Consider the following 21,563-nt stretch of genomic DNA (forward strand, 5'->3'; position numbering starts at 1 on the left):
TTATATTTTAAAAAAATCTTCAAGTTGAGACTTAACTTTGGGGAAAAAGGTGATTCCTTTCTAAGAAAACATTTCACTCTGTAGTTCCTTTCTCAATATTTGCACCATCCATTATTTAAATGGTGAGATGCAATGAGAAGTAGTCTTCTATTCAACAGGTTTCCCAATAAAATGAGGAAAATTTAGACTCATAAATATGATACATTTCCATAGATTTTTTCATTATTGGGCATTGATATTTCTGAGGTATAGACAGTTTCATTTATCTTGACATAACAAGAAAGTCTCCACAGTAAGTGACAGTGACAGAGCCATAGATTCTCTGGAACTTTATGGTATCTTGGTCTTAAGACCAAGGGATAAGGTTATAAAAACTCTAGGACCCACACAGTCTTCTTTTTTGGGCTACAGCTGCTGACAGTATTCATATAGTAATCCTGCAGTACATAATTACAGTATAGATTTGAGCATTGTAGTTCAGTGTTCAAGGATCATCTTGGAGAAAATATCAGCAGTGTTCTTTCCAGCACACCATCTGCTGACAGCTGATGCAGTGCACTTGACTTCCACCAGGGTCAGAATATGATCCATGCATCTTAAAGTGAGATTTCCTACAAGATGTTTTCTAATATTAAAACCTAGAATATGGTAAAAATGTATTTCTGGGAAAAGGGAAATGATTTAGTTTAGTTCTCCAGACTGTGGTGACTATGCAAACACTGTTAACATAATCCAAATAACAACACATTTATTTGTACATTCATTTCCGAGCTCAGAAAAAGCTGCCACATGCCTGCCCTGTTCTTTGTTATATGGATTTAGACATCTTGAGCAAGTCATTTTCCAGAGAAACAATAGCTCCCCTGATTTCAGTGGGACAGCATTTCATTTAGCATAACAGGTATTTACAGACACTAGCTACTTTCAGTCTTCTTTCAGCTCAACAAAAAAATACTCATCCCTCTGTAATGTACATCACAGACCTCAGTTTTCACTTAAAATCAAGTTATTTTCTCACCTAAAATACCATTTAATTTTTTAGTGATTGAAGAACAAAAGCTTTGGTTTTGCTTTCACCCTGAGATGCAAATTAAACTGCCAAGAGGTTTTTTCATGCAATTCTGAGCAGCTTCAACCCCTAAAGTGTGGGCAGTGGCAATATGAACAGCTATGGAAATTTTCTTTGAAAGTGACCTGTTTATCAGTTAATTTGGCCACAAGCACTTCTTTCCTGCATATGGTCAGGTTGCCCACTTGAAATAAGAAAGACACCTTCTAACGCAACCATTATGTACTATTGGAGTCTTTTAGAAGAATATCACTTAATTTAAGCAGTACTTCTATTTAGGAAGAAGAACAGCAGTGAGGTTTTCACATGTCTGCTCAGAACTGAACTCCATGCTGCCATTGGAAATTTGTTGCAACACCTAGAAATGCCTTATAATGCATTTGGGGGTCTTGTGAGCTGCTAAAAGAAAGAAGCCTGACTTTAAAAACAAGATAGGTCTAGAAAACTAAGTTCTTCTTTTGGTCACATGACAATACCTGCAGGGAATTATTGATATAAAGGTATAAATCCAGCTAGTCCTGGATGCAATGTAATTCTGATTTGGTAGGAATTCAAGCCACACAGGGAAAGAGGTATATCTCTGATGGGTCTGAAGAATTCCTAACTCAAACCAGGGAGTATATTGAGTGGCCAGTTCCAAGGTAAAGCAGGAGGGACATTTAAGCTCAGGGGAGAAAAGAGAATAATTTTGAAGCAAAGCATAGGCACTGAAAAGCAAAATAATAAAAGGAAGAATGCAGTGGAAATAACAGCATGGTTTCAGGTGAAATTGTAAGGCTGTGTGAGGGAGTGAGGCATGAACACTGTTTGCTTGTGTACTGTGATCTGAAATGGAGAAAAAGACATTCAGTTCTTTACCTTCTTTCTGCACTACATAACTTTTTCCAAGAGCTGTCCAAACAAAATATCCCAGTTAACCTCATTTAGCTTCCTAGGCCAGATGAAGCTCCCACAGCAGGGAGGGAAACAATTTGGCTTTACCTTCTTGTCTTTGGTTACAGTGAAAGACAGTTTCTTTCTGATGGTATTTGTTACATGCTACAAAAATGAAATCTCTTCTAAAAGGATAAAGTGCACACTTCTGTATGCATCAAATGCACCAACCTACTTTCTGGTCTCCAGATAATGTAACCTATATATGGCTGTGTGATCCTGGCTGTAAATAGACTCTGAATGTTTGAAATCATTGCCATTTGCATAACAGGCCATTATTTATCATGAGGTGTTAGGGCATACAAAGCACTCGGTATTAGCAGGCTAAGTGTGGGATGAACATTTATGATGAAATTCAAGATACAGATTGCATTCAACTGTGAATTATCTCCTATCAAAAAGCTGTAGATCATATGACTTAGATTTAGCTTATATGAAAGACAGGTTCAGAAGAGAAGCTACAATATATAAAGTATCTGTAAGAAAAGCCAGTAGGGCTTTATCAGTGTATTTTAGACTAAAGGTTAATTTCTGTTACCTGAAAACTTTCTTGTGTTTATATAATTTTAGATATGCTCGATTTAAAATTTTTATTGTCTGGAAGAATCTTGTTTTCCACTCTGATACTAAAAGATCTTTTGTACAGATTCACCTATCCTGGATATTTAGGTGACATAGTGGATACCAGTCATCCAAATTCTTTCAGTCTTACAGGCCCTAAGTCTTTGTTCAAGCTAAAAAATTATTGAGGTTAGTGAGGAAAATACCAGTTAAGAATACTTCGATCCACTATTAGTAAAGGTACTTTTGGTGAACTGCTCCATTGAACTTTGAAAATTCCAGTTGTTAAGCAAACTCCAGCTGACCTCTTTTCACCTCAGTTAAGTACATGTCTTCAGAAATATAATAAAAATGTGAATTGCTGTTACTTTGAAGGCAACAATTCAGAAGTCAGAAGATTATACATTTGAAAGAAAAAATCTCACATCTGACAGAAAGATATTTCCATGTTATTGTTTGAGGGAATAAGAGTGATTTATTCTTACTTTTTCCGCTTCACACAGGTGAAAATCACCTCAATGTTGAAGAAGATGAGGAAGCTTTGACTCTTTTGTATGATCCATGTCTGAACTGTTACTTCGACCCGAATTCTGGGAAATACTACAAATTGGCATAGTCAGAATACCAGAGGATATTTTGTATTCATAGTTATCTTCTAACTTCTTGCAAAATCTGACTGAGCCATATAATTTATTATATAACTTAAAACTTAAATTAAACAATAGTTTTGCAACCAAATTAATATATTTGTCAAACAGTGTCTTATTTTTATAGCTTTGTATTAAATTGTAATGCAGTGGAAAATCACATAGCATAAAAGTTGCTTGTGTCTAAGACAGTTATTTGTTAGTCTAATTTATTTCCAATATTCACAGCTTCCATATGAAAACAAATGAAACTGAATCAAGAAGGTTGGTGGTATTTATGTGTAAATTATGGTTTTACTCAAAAAAACAAAACATTACTTGCTTACTGTGTATTTTTAATTGGGGTGAGATGCTGACGGCATCAGCTACCGTCGGCTTTACAGCTGTAACAACACAGGGCTGAAGAGCAGGGAGGGATTGGTCCAACACTCAGAAACTGGAGCCTTGTTTCAGGTAAGGCAAGGAGGTCTGTATGTGATCTATGTGGCAGGCTGTGCTCGAAGGGCAGGTCGAACATGTTTGTGTGAGTTTCTCCATTACACCTTGCAATAAAATAATGCAATTCATTTAACACGTCTGTATTGGGGTTCAGTGCAGTTTTCAGTGAGGGTCCTAAAGTTCCAACTTGGAGTTTTAAATTGCCTGCATCAGTGTATATTTTGCTTTTATGGTATGTAAAATACCTCTACTGACCACAGAGAAGGAATACAGATAAAAAACAGACCATATGTAGCATTTGGAAATGAAATCATTATATAAAATTAGTCAAATACTGTGTATGTATTTTATTTGTTTTATTTATTCATGGATTTATTACTGTGCATGGATACTGTGTACTGTACTTTGCTCTAAAATCCAGTTAACCTGACCCTGAAGTTTCTGGCTGCTACTTGGCTCCGAGCTGCGCCTGACATTCCCAGCCCCAGAGCAAGTGCAGTGCTGCTTGCTAAGAGCATCCCCCAACCAACAGGACACTTGCCTAAAGGGTAAATAAATCATTAAAACATCAGGTGCTGGGTATAGGAGAAAAGGTGTTGCTTAGGAGTTGTCCATGACACAAGAAGTCCAAGGAGTTTTGCTGTAATGGAGGTGAGTCAGTGGAAGAGCTTTGGAGTCCACCAGTTCAGTGCATAACACTTTCCTGGAGACAGCAGAAGGGAATGTGAAAGCCACGTGGCAAAAGTGATCTATAGGCATTTCTGGTGATTCTTGTTCTAAGTTTCTACTTGATTATACCCAGTGCTACCCACTGTAATTATTTTCAAGCTGACTACTCAGTGAATTTTTAAGAATAATGTATTTGAATGTCATAAAGCGAGCTTAGTAAGCTCACTGCAAGTGATTTAAAATTATATGCCTGTAAATTATATGTAATTGTGGATCCCAGTTAATGAATATCCTAGAATCAATTGAAAATGCAGTTGTTAATAGTGGCTTGGCATAAGATCAAATTGTGTATTTGGCTCTGTGGCAGGTACAAACATATCATCACAAATTGATTGGAGGAAGAGTAGCACTGAAATCCACAGGAAGACAGATACTGCACTGAGATAATTTACTTACCCCACCTTAGCCAGAAAGATTTGTACCTGTTCTTGCTAACACCATCATCAGTTTTAAAGTTCAATGAAATCATAATTTTGACTTTCAAAAATCAGATGCTGGCTTGTACATGCCTGTGCATATCTAGGCATTTTGGCATCATTTAGTGATCAGGACCACACTCCCTCTGTCTGTGGCAAGGGTATTTAAAACATGTTATTAACTTTCTTTCATAGCCACATGTCTCACAGGAGAGGTTGGGTGTTGCAGGGCACCACTGTGAGTCCAGACTGGGTCCCTGATGCTTCTGAGATAGCCACTCTCTTGGGAAAAAGAACCCAACTAAATACTGGCTGCATACTAGTGTCAGAGGGATTGTCTGCCAGCACCTGTCTGGGTGGTTGTGTTTGTCCTGGCTTCACAGCAGGCAGTCACTAACCTGTCACATACAGAAGTGCACCAGTAGGCATGCAAAGCTTGGGCAAAAGGGAGTCCTTGGAGACTCCACGCTCTTATCCCCACCTTTAATGAGATAAGGAGTCAGGTGAGTAGCAACAGTAGGTTCAGGGTGAGTCTATTGATCCCAGTTCATAGTCAAGTACAAATAGAATCTGTTTTCAGATTCAGCAGTATTTTATAGGTAAGCAGTTGTAACCTGCTTTTCAAAATCAGCAGTTTGGGATCCTTGCCCTTTGTGTTCTAGTTAGCAGCTTTATGTCTTCAGTATCTGTGGGGATTGATTGCCCTGATGCTGTAAACAACACCTCTGGCTTGAGCAGCACGGGAGGCTCACAAGGGCTCTGAGTTTTGCTCACAATGTTTTTCTTAATCATCATCCTGTGAACCTCAAACTAAAGCACTGCTGACACACAGCAGGTGCTTTGTTGAGCCAATTTGTCAAAGCCAGCAGTTATGGCAAGTGATGAGGAACACAGAGATTTGCTCTTAGCAGTCATGTGCAATGTTTGAGCCCATGAGAATCACACAGTTCTCACTAGAGCATGCTTTCCAACAGGTAAAAAAAAATACCTGTGTCTGGGCATAAAGTTTCATGTTAATGAAACTGCAGGGATTTATTTCTACAAACCCAGCATCAGTTATGATTTTTGGGAACAGAAATATTGAAATGCAGTAAATTTTAGTAAGGCTTCATTAATGTTCCTTGGATCTGCATTAAAAATATAGGAATTGAAGTTAGCTTGGTAGAGCTGCTGGAGTCAGCAGATCACAAGTCAATCAATTGGTCTCTCAGGCCTTTCTATGTTCCTTACACATGTGAGATGTGACTGATATCTCTGCTTTGTTTCTGCTTGCTAAAAAACACAACCAGCTTTCAGATAGTTCAGAAGGAAGAAGAAATCTTTAAAACACATTTTATTGCTTTGAAACATAGCCCAGAGCAGTGTGTTTCTATGTTGCTGGAATGATTCTCCTCATTTCTCATTCTTTTTTCTTAGGTCCATCTACCAGGGTTTTCTCCAAAGTCCAGCCAAACTACCAGGTTTCAGCCTTCAGGTGTCTGTGGAGAGCAGCAGCCCTGAGGTGCAGGTCACTGACAGCCTGGTACCTTGTGCACCCACGTGGGCTCCTCCAAGCCTCTCTAGGACTTCATAATCTTGCAGTGCTGCACCCAAGTGTTGTCTGTACCTCTGAGCCTCATTATGCCAAACAAGAACACACTCTGTCCTAAGGAGCTTACAGTAAGAAATCAATATTGATTTTTCTCCTCTGCTGCCTGGGTTACTAGGTAAGAAAATATGAAAAGTCATGCTTTATTATTCACATAGTCTTCAGCCATAAAGCATTCTGTTCAGAGGCACATCCTCTAAACACTGACTCAAGTAGCAAGGATACACTGGCTGGAAAATCCTTGAAAATAATTTTGCATAATGCATTTCATATTCAATTTATTTTTCCACAGTATTTCTTTTTTTCAAAACACGGCTTAATTTTTTTAAGCAATGGGCTACATGTAAAATGAAAAAAACAATCCAGTCTGTCTTTCCTATGTGGTATTGCTGATAATCACTGCTTTTCTCATGGTTACTATAGAAACTTGGCATCCTTATCTGCCGCTTTTTTCAGGACCTTGAAAAAGTCTATTTAAATTGAGTTCCCTGATAAACTGAAAGCTTGGCTTCACAATACCCATGGGAATATGTAACAACAATATTTGTCATTTCTTCTTATTTGGTGTTTAACTTGCTCATTAGCAGCTGTACAGGCATTTCTGACTGTGATGTTTGGGGATCCTGCTGCAGGCGTTGTCACCAGCACAAATGCAGAAGTCCTGGATGAAACCCAGGAACAGCCATGAGCTCCCAAGGGCTCACATGCAGCAGCCCAGGATGCAAAGACCTGAGCAGGATTTTGCTCTTATCACACCACTCTAAAAGCAGTTCTGTTTCCAAGTTTGACAGTTTTCAAGCAGACAAATAATCTGTGAGCATTAAACTACATGGTAAGAATGATTATGAAGGTTCCTGTGGTAAATCAGTGGTGAATCAACAGTCTTGTGATGCTTTTAATCCCTTTGCAGGTATGTGCCATCCAGTCTGCATGGCAGATGAGAGCGGACTTGGGCTGGGGATGCCGAGGTGCTGGGAGACGTTTTTGGAGGTGAGTACAAGGCCAGTGCAAACACCAGGTGTCCCAGCTGAGCACAGCTCTGCAGCAGTTTCACCTTTTTTTTGTTCTAAGGGCACCAGAATTATGCTTGTAATAAAGGTTGTTTTTCTAGTTCTGTCAAAATGTGGCCCACATAGGTCCCTCTGATTACACAGCCCCTGCACTGGCGTCCTTCAAGATCTCTGCACAGAAATCCCCTCAGCACTGGAAGGGGAAGGAGATGACAACACCTGAACAGCTGCTATTGGCTCCTGGCCATCAGGCACAATGGTCCAGCATGGACTGCAGGGGAGCAGAACATTCTGCTAAAGCCAGAGCATTTGGTGATCCATCCCTGCAGATGTGGCATCTTCAGCCACATTTTAATTTGTTATCATGTTTTTTCACCAGGAGTTTTGAAGAACAGACAGGTTTGAAAGATTACAGAAACAGGTTACAAAACAGCAGAAGAAAAATACTATCAAGAGCCATTAAATAAAAAGGAATTTTACTTTTGCATTGTGGCTTGAGTGCTCCTGGGGACTGACACTGTGTTCCCATCCCAATCCTCACAGGTATCCTTGACTGGCCACTGCCAGAGAAGAGGTTCAGGCTATGCCAATAGTGGGTCCTCTGCACTGACCCATAGAGCCACAGTAAAATACTTTTCATAAAGAAACCTGGCTAGGCTCCGGCAGTACAAAGTGCTAGTGTACTTCAAAAGATGTTTACATTACACTGCTTAGGGGGGTTTTTGATGAAAAAGTTTATTATTGGATGATTGTGCATTTTATCTGCGTGGGAGACCAAAGAACCTGAGGTCACTGAAATTACTGACGTCGTTTTAGAGCACTGCATATTTATTAGACCATCTGCTGCTGCAGCACTCAAGGCAGAAACCTTCATCCAGGCAATCTATTCACAGCTACTGTTTTACCACCTGATGTGCAAAATATCAAAGCTCTGGATGCATTTATTATGGCACTGGGTAATTTTCTAATGAATACATAAAGCTCAGGAAACATCCCATGCAAGATATTCCTGTACATTAGGCCGTTGTTTTCTCACTGGGGCTTGAGAGGGGCCTCTGAGGAGGAATACCATCGTGTCATGCTCTGAAATGTTAGTAGGGTAAAATCAAGTCATTCCAACCGCGTGCAGGCACATCCTTGCTTGGGGCTGCCCATCATACTGCTGGGACTGAGCAGAGGAAAACAGGGATGGACAGGGGCCATGTGGGACACTCTGGACACCCGTGAAGGGCTCCTGCCATACTCAATGAACTGTTGCTCCTCTGCAGTGCCACACAGTTCACCCAGTGCATCAAGGGTCCCAGGGTGCCCAGTCCCAATGCTGCCTTCTCTGGGGTGATAACAAAGGGGCCAGAGCTAAACACTGGCCTTGCTGTGAGACCCCCAGATGCAAGCCCAGGGTATCATGTCCTGAGCAGCAGTGACAGATGTTATTATGAGGGACGTGTTTCATACAAGCAAGGGACCCTTCCCTTGTGCACACTTAGAGCCAGACTGGGACTCTACACTCAGCCCAGTGCAAAGCATGGAGAATCCTCCATTTCTGTCTGAAACAGCTTCATCCTGCCCTTGGGTGTCTGCCATGGCAGCAGGGCTGGGAGTGGTGAGGGCCTGGCAGCTCATCGTGCCATTGATACATTACAGTGCCCTGATCACTTGCTGTGCATTACAACTCATTTAATATGATCTATAAATCCTCATGTGCCAATAGAAGGAAGTGTCTGATCAGTCCATAAGGTGCTCCAAGGAGTCATCTTTTGCTGATATCTCCTGTTAACTTCCAGCTCACGGGCAAACCAACACACGGCAGGTGCTGAGACACGCGAGAGAAGCATGTCAGCTCGCATGGATCCATCATCCCATCTCCTGCTGCCACTTCCCCTCCAGAGCCACCTGAGAGCTACACACACACAGACAGAAGGTATTTAAGGTATTTATACCTTCCTCCAAGTGAAACAGGGGGCTTGATATCACTTTGTGCACTCATCACATTGAAGGTAATCGTGGGAACACTTTGCCACTGTTACAGGTTAATGATGCATTGTTTAAATGGGAATGAGATGTTTGTAGTCAAATTTACAGCTGGAGTTGTAGCACTGAGTGCCAGGCAGAGTCCTGATGCTGAACCACAGCGCTACTGCCATTGCTTGTGGCAGGGAACTGCCCCCAGCCCTGGTGTGGCTGGTGGCCCAGGGGAGCTGCTGCACCCCACCCTACTCCCTGGGACATGCTTTTCTCCTCCTTGGGCTCTGCTGGCTCAGACCCCATCCATGTGCGCCCCAGAGCTGAGAAAATCTTGGCAACAGATATTTGTAGGGTCCTGCATAAAGAACCCAGTGAAATAAGGATAAGGGTGCTAATTCACAAATTTGCTTCCCCTTGCTGGTCCTCTGACACCTCCAGCTCTGCAGTCCTCTCAGCAATAAACTCGGTGCCAGGAGATTAAAATGTACAACTACGTGACACCTCATAAACCACATAAATATGAACTGGCAAGGCCCTGTAACAATGAAGGATTTTGTACAAAATCTTCAGGCTCAAGGCTCTCTTTCCACTGCAGTGGGTATGCAGTGCAATTATGAAACCTTGACTGAATTATAACCCTTTATTCTCCTAAGGCATCTTTTATTCTGTCTTCAACAAGGTTTTGTTTTCACCCAATCATGAAAACAAAGAGCATAAGAAATACAAATTCACTTATTGATAGATTTGTTTTCCCTGGAAAAACGTGTGATATGCTACGAAAACAGCTGTTAACTTGTAGGTTATTTTAAAGCTAATGGATAATTATTATTCTGTGGAACATTTTTTCCCAATGAAGAGTTTAGTTTGCTGAATGGTCCCTTTCCATTTGCAGCACTGATGTTTCTCTTCCCCTGCATTAACACGTTACCAGATGTTATCAGAACAAATGGCTGTGCTTTTCGCTTTGAATTTTTCTTCCACATTTTTGACAATTGTTTTTTATATCTTGCATAAATCACTGTAACACATGATAAAGCAAAGCACATTCAATGCCTGTGAATAGTTAAGATACTGTTTCTCCTTTATGCAATAGCCCGTAACTATATTTTAAAGCAGTTAAAGTCTTTTATCAAGCACATTGGCACATTTTTGTAGCTGGATCACTGAGCACACTCTAACAGCTCTTAACAGCTCTCTCACACTGTCATGTAAATCCTTCTTAACTCACGGTTTACTGACCACAGTGGTTCTGGATAAGCATCTGATGCCAATCCCCTCATGTGGGCAGGGTGACACCAGCTACCACATCCCATGGAAATTCCCAAATTTTCTCTTGAAAAACCAGTCCAGGTGTTGCATCACTGCTTCCATAGGGAAACCAATCTGGAGAGATGACACCATTTGCAGTGGGTTGATGAGTGGAATAGCCCATGGCCAAGCAGACAGGAGGGCCTTGATCCTGGCGGAAAAAGCTCATGGGAAAAGCTCCAATCTTGTGTGGGATGAGGGAGTGGGAGCACCCCATCCCCTCAAGGGTCAGTCCTGGGGGGACAGGAGGTGACACCCAGCTCTTGGGGACATTTGTGGCTGTAACCAGCTCGATGGCATGCAGATCTGCAAACCTCCTGTGCATCCCAGGACACCATTTGTTCAGTGCCATCTGCAGTCAGTGTGGGTGGAAGGGGGTTATTTTGCTCCTTTTATGAGCTGATTTATGACTTGTTTACTTGTATGCCTCACCCACACTGCTAATGTTGTAATTAAACATTGTTAAACTGCTCAGGCCCCCCTCAGGCATGTGTTGTAACATATTTTTCCCCCCCAGAACCATAATTATTGTATGGGGGGTGGGGAGAAACCTGGGTGGTGAGGAAGGGTGTCAGGCCAGCTTGTTTGTAATAAATACCTATTTAGCAGGCAGAGGATGTTTAGTCCTAAATCAGATTGTGTATTAGAAGTGGAAATTGCTGAGATTGGTGTTTACCTGTGAAACCAAAATTACTTCATGAAGAAAATAATTATAGATGTAGGCTCTCTTAGAAAACAGTCGTGAGCCTTTATTAAACAGTTAAACTCAGGATGCTGCTGTGAGCACAGCATCAGCCCATTGTGCATGGGTTGGCTGGGAGGGGGCTGTGTGTTGTACATACCCCACAGAGCTCTATCCCACAGTTTTCCAGTGCACTGCAATGTTTTCTAGGAGATAACAACTCCCATGAAGTAATACTAAAGCAGGTGAAACAGGGCACAAGGGAGATGTTTCATTACCAGAAAAGGCTGATGAGTTCAGGAAATTATTAGGGAAAAAATTAAAATTATATTAATAATAGTCATTTTTTACCTGTAACGAGACAGAAAACACCTAATGAGGGAGTACAGAGGCATAGGCATCACCATAGCTGCAGTGCCTGTTCCACAGAAGCCCTTCCCCTGACTCTAAAGCAGCTGCAATTCAGTTAACTCAGCGCTGGATTTACACAGGGACTTCCCTTCTGAAGCAGATCCAGCAGTTACTACCAGAAGGAAGTCTCTCTAGATGTGCATCTCCAAGCTGGGGGTGTGTGGGTGCAGGTGGGAGAGCCCTGTGGGGCTTGGCCGTATGTACAGCACCAGAGAGGTGTCGGTGGCTGGGTGGCAGCTGGCTGATGGCAGCAGAAAGCCCCAAATGCCCTGCAAAGGCTTTTGCAGGGCCAGGGAGCTGCTTACTGTCACCTAAACCTGCTGTGGACACAGAGCCAGGAACAGGGTGGCCCTTTCCAGTAACTCTCCTCCAGTGCCGCATTACAAGATGGCTCTTCCAGGAACGGTTCCCTCATGTTGGAGCTTTACAGCTGAGGCACGCTGGAAGCTCACCAACAGCTGCTTGGATCTGGGCTATTTTTAGTCAATCCTGTTCAAAAGGAAAGTCTTTCTTGAAATAGGTGCTCCTCCTGGGTGAGTGGCTTAGCACAGGATCTGGGAGAGTCACTTGAAGGACAAAGGTGCTGAAGAGCCCCGGGTTTGGTCTGAAGCCGATGCTCCACATGTTGTGTGTCCAGCAGCATCGGGGCCAACAGCACCTCTCCCCAGCACACATCACTAGTGTGCCAGGGCAGCAGCTATCGGACACCAGTCTTCAAAATTAGGTTATTTGGGAAGGAATTGCTGAGGTATTCAGAACAGCAGCTCACCGCAGTGTCAGCAGCGTGAGGGGTTTGGGTTTCACTGACTGGAGAAATATGAGTGTCTTTAGTCTGGACTAACACTTTCCCCTTCCAAGGATGGCAGAGCTGTGGCAAGGGACCCCTGGCAGCCCAAAGGCCTTGACTCTTGCCTTCACCCTGACTCTTTACCTCAGGAACTGCACCACTCCTCCATGCAGCTCCTGGATGGACCCTCAGTGACTGTTGGAGGTCGGAACAAAAGGGGAAAAAAAATAGATGGATTCTTCTTATGAAGCTACATGAAAAAATTTCTTTATAGAATTTTTCAAGCAATTAACCACTGGTACCAGATGGCACGTGCTGTCATTACTAAAAATGAACTGGTCGCTGTGCTGCCCTACGTAGAAGTTGATGGATGTTAAAGCCACGCAGTTTTCAAGGAAGTACAGACTGAAGTGCAAGGAGTTTTCACCCAGCTTGGCTCAGCTATACATGGGGGGCAGTGTGTGTGTGTGTTCATTAAAAAGAGTCATTAGTTCTTTTTTCAGTTCTCTTGAGTCAAACACAGGAGTCCAGCTATAAGGACTCTCACCAGTGGTGAGTTTTTGAATGCTCTTGAGGTGCCATTTATTGATGTGAGAACAGCATCATGCACTGCCTCAGTCATGAGGGAATCTCTGTGATGTGTTACACAAATGCCCCTCATATTTGGCCAGTCTGGCTTGAAAATCTCTGGAGGAATTTGTACTTTTGCAAATTTTATCATTTCCTTTGGTAGCATCAGCCACTGGCTCTGGGGCCAAACTGGCTGTGAACTGCATCATGGCTCTTGAGAACAGCAAAGGAAAACATAAACTATTGAAATACAGCAGACAGAAAAAAGACTTTTCACCCTCTAAAACCATAATGCTTGAGTTGTTGGTGCATTGTCACCATAAGGGATGCTGGGTCAGGACTCCAGCATGGAGTTCATGTTCTCTCAGGTGTCTCCTTTGTAAAGTGAGGAAGGCAACTCCAGCCCCTCACACATCAAATCCCTCAGCCTACTTGTCTCAACCAAGAGTAAGGGCTAAATAAACATATCTAAACAACTGAAAAGCACGTCAACATCCAACTTCAAAATAAAATGCAGTGAAGTGTGAAATTATACCTTTTACTCCATAAATCTTCAGCAACTGGCACAGTTCTATAGCTTGTACCACGCTTTAATACTGGCAGAATTTAACACACCATGCAAAGCCCATAAGGTAATTACATTTCATCTCAACAAAGCAACAAAATCCCAGCTCATTCAACCCCCTCCATCTGAGGAAGGATTATAGACAATTCAGCGCATGTTGATTTTTCCTGGTGATAAATCCAAAGCAGGTCACCAATGAAGTGGTAGTGTGGGCTCCCAAGGCAGCTGATTTATAGGGAAAAATAGAGATGTTATTTAGTGTCCTTCAAGGCAGTGTCACTCTGCTTTCTGAATCTTTCTGAGGTTTATCCTCCACCTAAAAGAAGCTTAAAATGTAAAACTTAACCTTGAACAGACCATTTTGGCACTTGGCAATTGCCCCTGTGCAGGTTGTTTACATGCTTCACAGCAGATTCCTATCCAGCTTTTAAAGAGTTATTTCATTTTGCAATAAATGAGGTTGTATGAGTGATGATGAAGATGATGATAGAAAGCCAGCAGAAGACACTCACAGCCCCACACCCTGTAAAATGAACCATCAAGCCCCAGGGGCTTGGGTACTCCAGACCCACAGGCCAGGCTGGAAATATTTGTCATCAGAGCATGTGTTGGCTGCCCTTCTGCCAAACCAAGGGTATCTCTGTATACAACAAGCCACAATTAATTTAACTAATTTATCTATTAACTGCCCTCAAATAAAGCCTTCAAACTTTAATTAGACCTTCGTGATTAAATGCAATTAAAACCCTTAAAGCAAGTCAACAAGGACTGTGGGCACTCTCATTCCCAAAGCCAGCACAAATCTGCAAATACACACAGGGATGGATAACTGAGGGTGAGGACAAAAGCATTTTTCCCCACCAGGCACAAAGTAACACGACTTTCTATAATCCCTTACTCTGCCTCTGCAACAGGACAAGACCTTGGAAAGGAGACAGGACGCAGCGGCCTCCTGAGGGAATGGGGTAAGAGGCTTAAAATTCCTAAAAGGGGAGAGGAATCCAACTGCCTGCCATGATAGGTGTTGTTGCATCAGCTTAAATAATGATGATGCTCCTCAGCAGCCCTGGCAGTGATGGGGTTCAGTGACAGCACAGACACAAGGGAAACTTGCAAGGACACTTTTTTTTCTTAATTCATTTGTTGTGCCTTGTTTCCTTGCATCTGAACCAAGCAGTCTGTGATAAATGTTGTGCAGTGATGGGAAACATGGTGGGGGAAAGCCATTGCAGCTTCCCAGCACTTAGTGCTGTTGTATAAAACTCAAGGCAGACAATGCATAAATAACTTGTACAAGTCTCTCCACACTTTTCAGCTGATACACCTCATGAATGTAGCTCAGTTCCCAGTTCCTCCCAAAAAAACCTGAAGACTTGAAGTTGTGCATGCAATTGTGTTGCCATAATTGAGTCTTGTGCATGGAGAGGTCGGAGGGAAACCATCACAATTACCAAGACAGAGTGAGTTACACTGAGCAGTGGCAGCACAGAGGATTAAACTGTGCTAAGAATCACCTGAACACAGAGTGGTCTTTGTGGAAGACATAAAATTTGATGGGAAATTTTTATATCAATAAGTTCCCAACCTTTCTGGGAGCTGATGAGCAGTGGAAGACCAAAATGAGGCAAAATACTGCAAGGCGAGCACTAGACTGGTTGCACAGGGCAAAGAATTTGGTAATGTTACCATCAATTATGATGAAATAAGGAGACAAAACTAGAAAGGGCTATGAGAAACCAGGAAATGTCATTGGGGTGGGGGACAGCAAGCAAGGAAGAAGATCAGATTTCTAAATATAAATCCCATCCATGTCCCTGTTCCAGCTGTGGTCATTTCTTTTGCCCTTTAGACTTTTTGAAAAGCTGATACTAAGCTATAACTTGGACAACCCCAAATCATCCGTGCTAATGGCACCTGTATTCAGATTTATATTCTGTAGTGAGCTGGAGTAGAAGGAGAGTTGCAAGAGGCACCCTGCGGCTCCCCAGCCACCACAGCTCGGAGTGTGCACGGCGCCAGGAAAAACCCAGCAGGTGCAGGAGAGTTCCCTGAGTTATTTCCTATTCTCTGTCTGGCAATAAAGACACAGCTACACCAGGTGGTAACTCTTAGCAGATGGTGACTTTTTAAAGTTGATTGCTGTATAAATGATACTTTCTGAGTTTGTTCCTTTTAATTCAGATTCTCAGTAGTGTGTTCAAATGTCAGAGAGCATCATATTTCTATCTTTTATTTCCTTTGTGAGCAGAAATCTTCTTTAAGAGGTCTAGGAATTACAGCTTGGGAGAGGAGATAGACTCCCTCGATAAAAGTGATCTACTTTACAAACGTTACAGAATATAATAAAAACAGGAGATGCAAAAAGCCCCACTGGCTTTGTTCTCAGTGGAGAGTTTGAATTTCTATTGCACTTTTAAAGAGACATTTTGTCTGCACTGTAATGTTTTACTAGATCTGTGAGATCCATTAGCAGCACAAAAGCAGGATTTCCTCTCCTGCCAGCACAGGGAGGGAGGGGAGTGGGGGTGGAAGATATCTAATTAATCTACTACTGCAGGTAAATAATAACAGGACAGCTGAATGAGGATCTTATTGACCCCCCAGGTGCCCTGCAGCCCCAAGCTGGGGTGGCCATGTGCCAGACCCCCATATCCTGCTCTGCTGTAACCAATCAACAGGTCTGGCCAGCCCTGTGTGCAGGACTGTTGCATGCTCCTTCAAGTATTTGCTTTACAATGACACAGACATACCAGAACTGGCCACAAACAAACACCCCACTGACCCAGCCCTAAGGTCCATCACCTCATGACGTGTACTCTGAAAAAAGTGGAGGTGATGAATAGATTAAGCACCTGTATGATTTGCACCACTGCAGACCCCCTGCCACCACAAGACAGCCTCTGCCCGAGTCCCCAGCTTGGGAAAGATGTACCAGAATAGCCACTGTGGCAAACTGGGGACATTCAAAGGGCTCTGGTACAGTCACTCATCTGCCCTCTGTACTTCACCTCCCCTCAGAGTCTGTGCCTCAGCCCATTTATTTATTGCACCTCATTGGCAAAAAAGGAAAGACATCCCCTGGCCAGAGGGAAATGTCCCAATTAAAGAGCAAACGATGCAGTAAAACAGCAGAGCATTCTTGAGAGCAGCGGTAAAAGCGGCCACCTCTTGTCCTCAATTTATGCTGCTCCCATCACCCTGGGCATTATATTTGTGCTGACAAGGATCAGTTTAACCCCTGCCTGCAATCTAATAAAAATCTGGCATGGTGCAAGCATGCATAATCTTTCTTCAGTGTCCTAGAATGGATGCAATAAAAAACTGCTGCTGCTGCTGCTTGATGGCCACAGCCACTGCCTGGAATAAATAACTCCCTGTCCGATGCCAGCGGTGGAAAGTGCTTTGGACCAGAGGCTTTTCAACCCTCATCCCTTTATAGAGCTTTATAATCATAGGGTTGTTAAGGTTGGAAAAAACCTCTAAGATCATCGAGTCCAACTGTTCCTCCAGTACTGCCCAGTTCACCACTAAGCCATGACCCAAGAGCCACATCTACACGTCTTTTAAATCCCTCCACGGATGGTGACTCATCCACCTCCCTGGGCACCCTGTTCCAATGCTTGACAACCCTTTTGGTGAAGAAATTGTTCCTAATATCCAATCTAGAACTCCCCTGGCGGAGTTTGAGTTCACTTCCTCTTGTCCTGTCACTTGTTACTTGGGAGAAGAGACCAACCTCCACCTGGCTACAACCTCCTTTCAGGGAGTTGTAGAGAGCAGTAAGGATCTCCCTGAGCCTCCTTTCCTCTGGGCTAAGCCCCCCAGTTCCAGCGTAACACCCCAGCACATCTGTGAGTGCAGCATGTGCCCGGTGGCAGTCACCCACCACCCCTCAGTATATACTAGGGGCAAAGCAAAAGGAAAAGCCCCAAAGGCCTTGCCATTGATAAACAACAGATTCTTTCCCTCTCATCATTAATTGACAAAACCAGCACAGCAGAGCTGGCATTACGCTCTGCTACCCCTTGTAATGAAATCACTGCCTGTGCGCAAGAAACAAATTTAATGATATGATACTAATAGGGTTAGAAATTTCCCATGCAAATATTAATAATTTATATCTACATTCATTTTTTTTAATACCCTTGCAGTCTGTAGCAAGGAAGTGCTGAGGTCTACTAGCCTCTCTCACAGATCTTGTCTGGGAAGGGTGCAGGCATTACCCTGGAGACAGAGGCTCCCAACACAATTGCACCGGAGGTGCGAATTAGCTTTTGGAAATTGTGTCCTGGCCTATTGAAAAAAAGAGATGATCCTTAAGCATCTTTGCTTAAACAGGAGCACTGCTTGCATGGACCAACCGGCAACAGGAGATGGATGTGGAACCTTGTTGCTGCCCAGACCCCTTCCCACAGGCATCTTTGCAACACCTGCACCAAGAGCCGGGGCTGCTGATGCCTCTGCAACAACCCAGGGTGAAATGAGCTGTGGCCCTGCTGCTACTGAACACACCAAGCACCCACCTGCATCTTGAGGCAGTTGGCAGCAAAAGGAGCAACCTTTGGGCTGCAAAGTCAGAGGGATTTAGGGACTGAGGAGAGGGGGGAAGGGGAGGGGATTTTATTGTAGAAGTAGGGAGGGATTTGTGTTGAATGGCCTTTTTTTCAGCAGTAAAAAAGTCTCTGAAAGGAAGGGCAGTGACTGTGAACCTGCAGGGTTGAAAGAGAAGCTAATTCCCTCGGACAGGCATAATTGCTACAATTCAGAATGGTAAAAATGTGAAATTAGGAATAATCAATGGCTGTTTATGATCTGTGTCTATACTGTGAATTCAGCTAATACGGAGTAATTACACTGCGCTAATTCCTGGTATTTGTCATCGTTCGGTTGCAGAGCAGTCCTGCAAAACAATAAAAGCAGATTGGCTGTGCTGGGCCCACAGACCAGGGGCTTAGCACCGCACGAGCTAATTTCTCGTTTAATAGTAAAAGCGGCTATGATTTCCCTTGTTTGTTTTTCTCTCGCAGCAGCAGAGCCGGCGGTGGGCGGTGCGCGGGGCTCGGCGGGCGCAGGATGCGCTACACAACAGCACTCCCAATAGCCGGCACACAGAGCTGCCGGGGGACCCGCCGCGATCCGACTCCCCCCCGGCCAAACAGCACCTGCGTCCTCTCGCGGAACTGCTTCCTCACGTTTCTGTCCGATATTGTTATATTATCCCTTCTATAAACTTTTTCCTCACGCAATTCTTCCCATCCGGCACAAGCAAACAGTGCCGGCGTCTCACCCGGATGCTCAGTCACCCTTGAAACCTTCGGGATGTGTCATCAGTTTGCTGGCATGATTCACTCTTTGGCCAATGGAACGGTGCTGATTACTGACCTCTGCAAAAGTGGGAGAGGAGAGGTGAGTACAGGAGCAGGATGGTTTAGTGGAGGGTGAATTATCCCCCACAGCAGCTCAGTTGGGAGGTGTGGGCTGCAGGGACAGCCCTCGCCCTTGTTCACCCCTCGCATGTGGCATGCGGGAAGTGCAGGTGGTGTTTAACCCAAGACAAACACAGAAGCTGCAGATCGTTTTCTTTCAGATGTGCTACACTTAACATCTGCAGTACTTCGGCAGGAGCAATCTGAAACCGTACACCCACTGTGCTTATCAAGTGGCCAAACCCTTCCTAAGAGAGTTTGTCATGAATTTATCCCCGTGAGAACACTCCTGAAAAGCAGCATGTCCTGGGCACTGCAGAGCCCGACGAGGGATCTTTTGGGGAAACCTTCTCCCAGTGCTGAACTTTCATATCCTGGGAGGGACACTCCTGCATCCACTTTCTTGGCACCAGCGTACCAATGCTCCCCACCACTCGCTGGGGGTCAACACACCCGGTGCTGACACATGGCGGGAGGAGGAGGAGGAGAGCAGCTCCTCACTTGCCAGCTTGCTCCTGCTGATCCTACCCCAGTGCTGATCACAGTGCAGTGAGTTTGCACCACTGATTATTCATTCCCCGGTCTGGCAGCTTTTTTGATGCCACATCTATTATTTTTTTCTTAATTCTTCTTTTTCTATGTCACGCGGAACCCCCTGGGGGAGCCTGCGAACGAGACTTGATGCAATTTCATTGCACTGCACCAGTTAATTATTTGCTGAGTCAAGACTAAGCTGATGCCCCATTCCCAGCACTTGACACATTCCCTAATGTTAGGTGGGATTTAAAAGCCCGTTTCTGCTGTGTGCCACAGTGGATGGGCAAAACCTGGGCTACCACAGGATGCAGAGATGGGATATGAGGACTCTCCACACCAGTGTGTGCCACAAGGAAAGCCCACAGTTCTCCATCTTTTCCCATGGTTTCAGGGAGACATCTTGGATGAAATGTTTAGTTCCAGAGAGCAGAAGCATTTCTCACGAGATTTCGTTGTTGGAGGCTCCTGGCCTTGCTGAGGGGTTTTGTTCATTTCCTCTGCAAGCAGCAGAAATGCCTCCATTTCCATAGAGGACTTGGCCTCAGGTCCCTTGAAGCAGAAGGCAAAACTTGTCATGGAACAGGCCTCCCCCAGGGTGTTACAATCCTCATGCCGTGGGCCTGCTCCTGCAGGGGCAGGAAGCAGGGGGACACAGCAGGGACGAGAACTGTGGCACACCAGGGCTTGGGGCGCTTTGTTATTGAGCTGAGCCAGTTATTGCCAGAAGCTAAACAAACTAATAGGAGGGATATTTCCCCGGAGAGGGAGAAGGTTTTTGATTTAGACTGTGCTGTTTAAGCTCAGACTCTCACCACAGCTAAAATTTCCTTGCAAGAGCAATAATTATCCCAATGCAGAGCCCAGGCATGTGTTTGCTTTTCTGCTCTCCCTGTGTGGAAGGGTTTGGTTTGGAGTCTGTGATTTACCCTGGTGTTCAGCACCCCCTGCACCTCTTGCCCAGCACTGAGGACCAGAGCTGGGGGAAAGCAAAGAAAAGCTCAGTGCACAGCTTTATACAGAGATCACCCTCAGGTATTAAACTAATTATCAGGAAGCAGCATTGGTCCCGCAGGGGCTCTGCTCCAGCCTTGTGCAAGCTGCAGTCACAGAGGCAGCACTGTTGCTGCCAGCCCCACATCTCCTCCACTGGTTCTTAGATGGAAATTGCTTTAAAAGCTCCAAGAGAAACCGTTTGGTTCTTCTAAGTGATAAAAATGGAAAAGAAAAAGGAAAGAAGGAATGGGATCACTTTTGTTCTTGGCTGCCACATAAACAAGGTTCAACGTTGGAAAAAATAGAGAGCCCCTAGTGCTAACTTCAGGAGTGATTTCTTCATTCAGAACCATAATAATAACAACAATAAATGATCAAAAAGAAAACGGCCTAAATCTATATCTCTAGTTAACTCAGGAGTCCTTTAGAGTTCAGGACTGTTGCTGGATAAATAAATGCTTATTTGGAAAAGGAACCTCCAGCCTCCTGTAAATGAGAGCCAGAGAAGCAGGACTCAGGGCCAGCCCACACACATACAGCACAGCTGGGGGGAAATCCTGACAGATCAGGTTATTCTGGTTTTACCCCAGTTTGGGGAACACCACTCTTGGCTTCACGCCCGCCTGTTCCCATTGCAGCACCCCCTGTCAGCCCAATGTGCTGGTTTGGTGAAAGAGCAGAAAGGCTGGTGCCCACCCTGGGAGAGGTTTTCCTCTTCTGACGTGCCAAAAAGGCAAGGTCCAAAGTGAAGAAAATCTCCGAAGGAAACAAACGCATGAGCTCGTGGCCGCAGCAAAGAGTGTTTTCTCCCTCCCGCGGGAGAGGTGCTCCCAACCGCGGCGGCCCCTGTGCGCCGTGGGCTGTGCCCAGCCGCACACCAGGCAGGGAGATAAGGCTCGGGGAGGTGCCGTGAGTCACAGAGGGCTGG

The 21,563-nt window shown here is 44.2% G+C and overlaps 1 protein-coding gene across 2 annotated transcripts in view; it reads left to right on the top strand.

Moving 5' to 3' along the window:
* The window catches only part of CFAP20DC (CFAP20 domain containing), a 72,306-nt gene extending 69,001 nt beyond the window's left edge, over positions 1-3,305 (top strand). For both annotated transcript variants that reach the window (XM_042015363.1, XM_042015381.1), the window contains one exon: positions 3,067-3,305. In XM_042015363.1, the coding sequence (XP_041871297.1) occupies positions 3,067-3,179 (113 nt within the window). In that variant the 3' untranslated portion in view covers positions 3,180-3,305. The remainder of the gene's footprint in view (positions 1-3,066) is intronic.
* Positions 3,306-21,563: the final 18,258 nt, after the last annotated feature.

Source organism: Corvus kubaryi, unplaced genomic scaffold (genome assembly GCF_017639235.1).
Source record: "Corvus kubaryi isolate FWS band 111438036 unplaced genomic scaffold, C.kubaryi_AGA036_p1.0 136, whole genome shotgun sequence".
Lineage (NCBI taxonomy): Eukaryota > Metazoa > Chordata > Aves > Passeriformes > Corvidae > Corvus > Corvus kubaryi.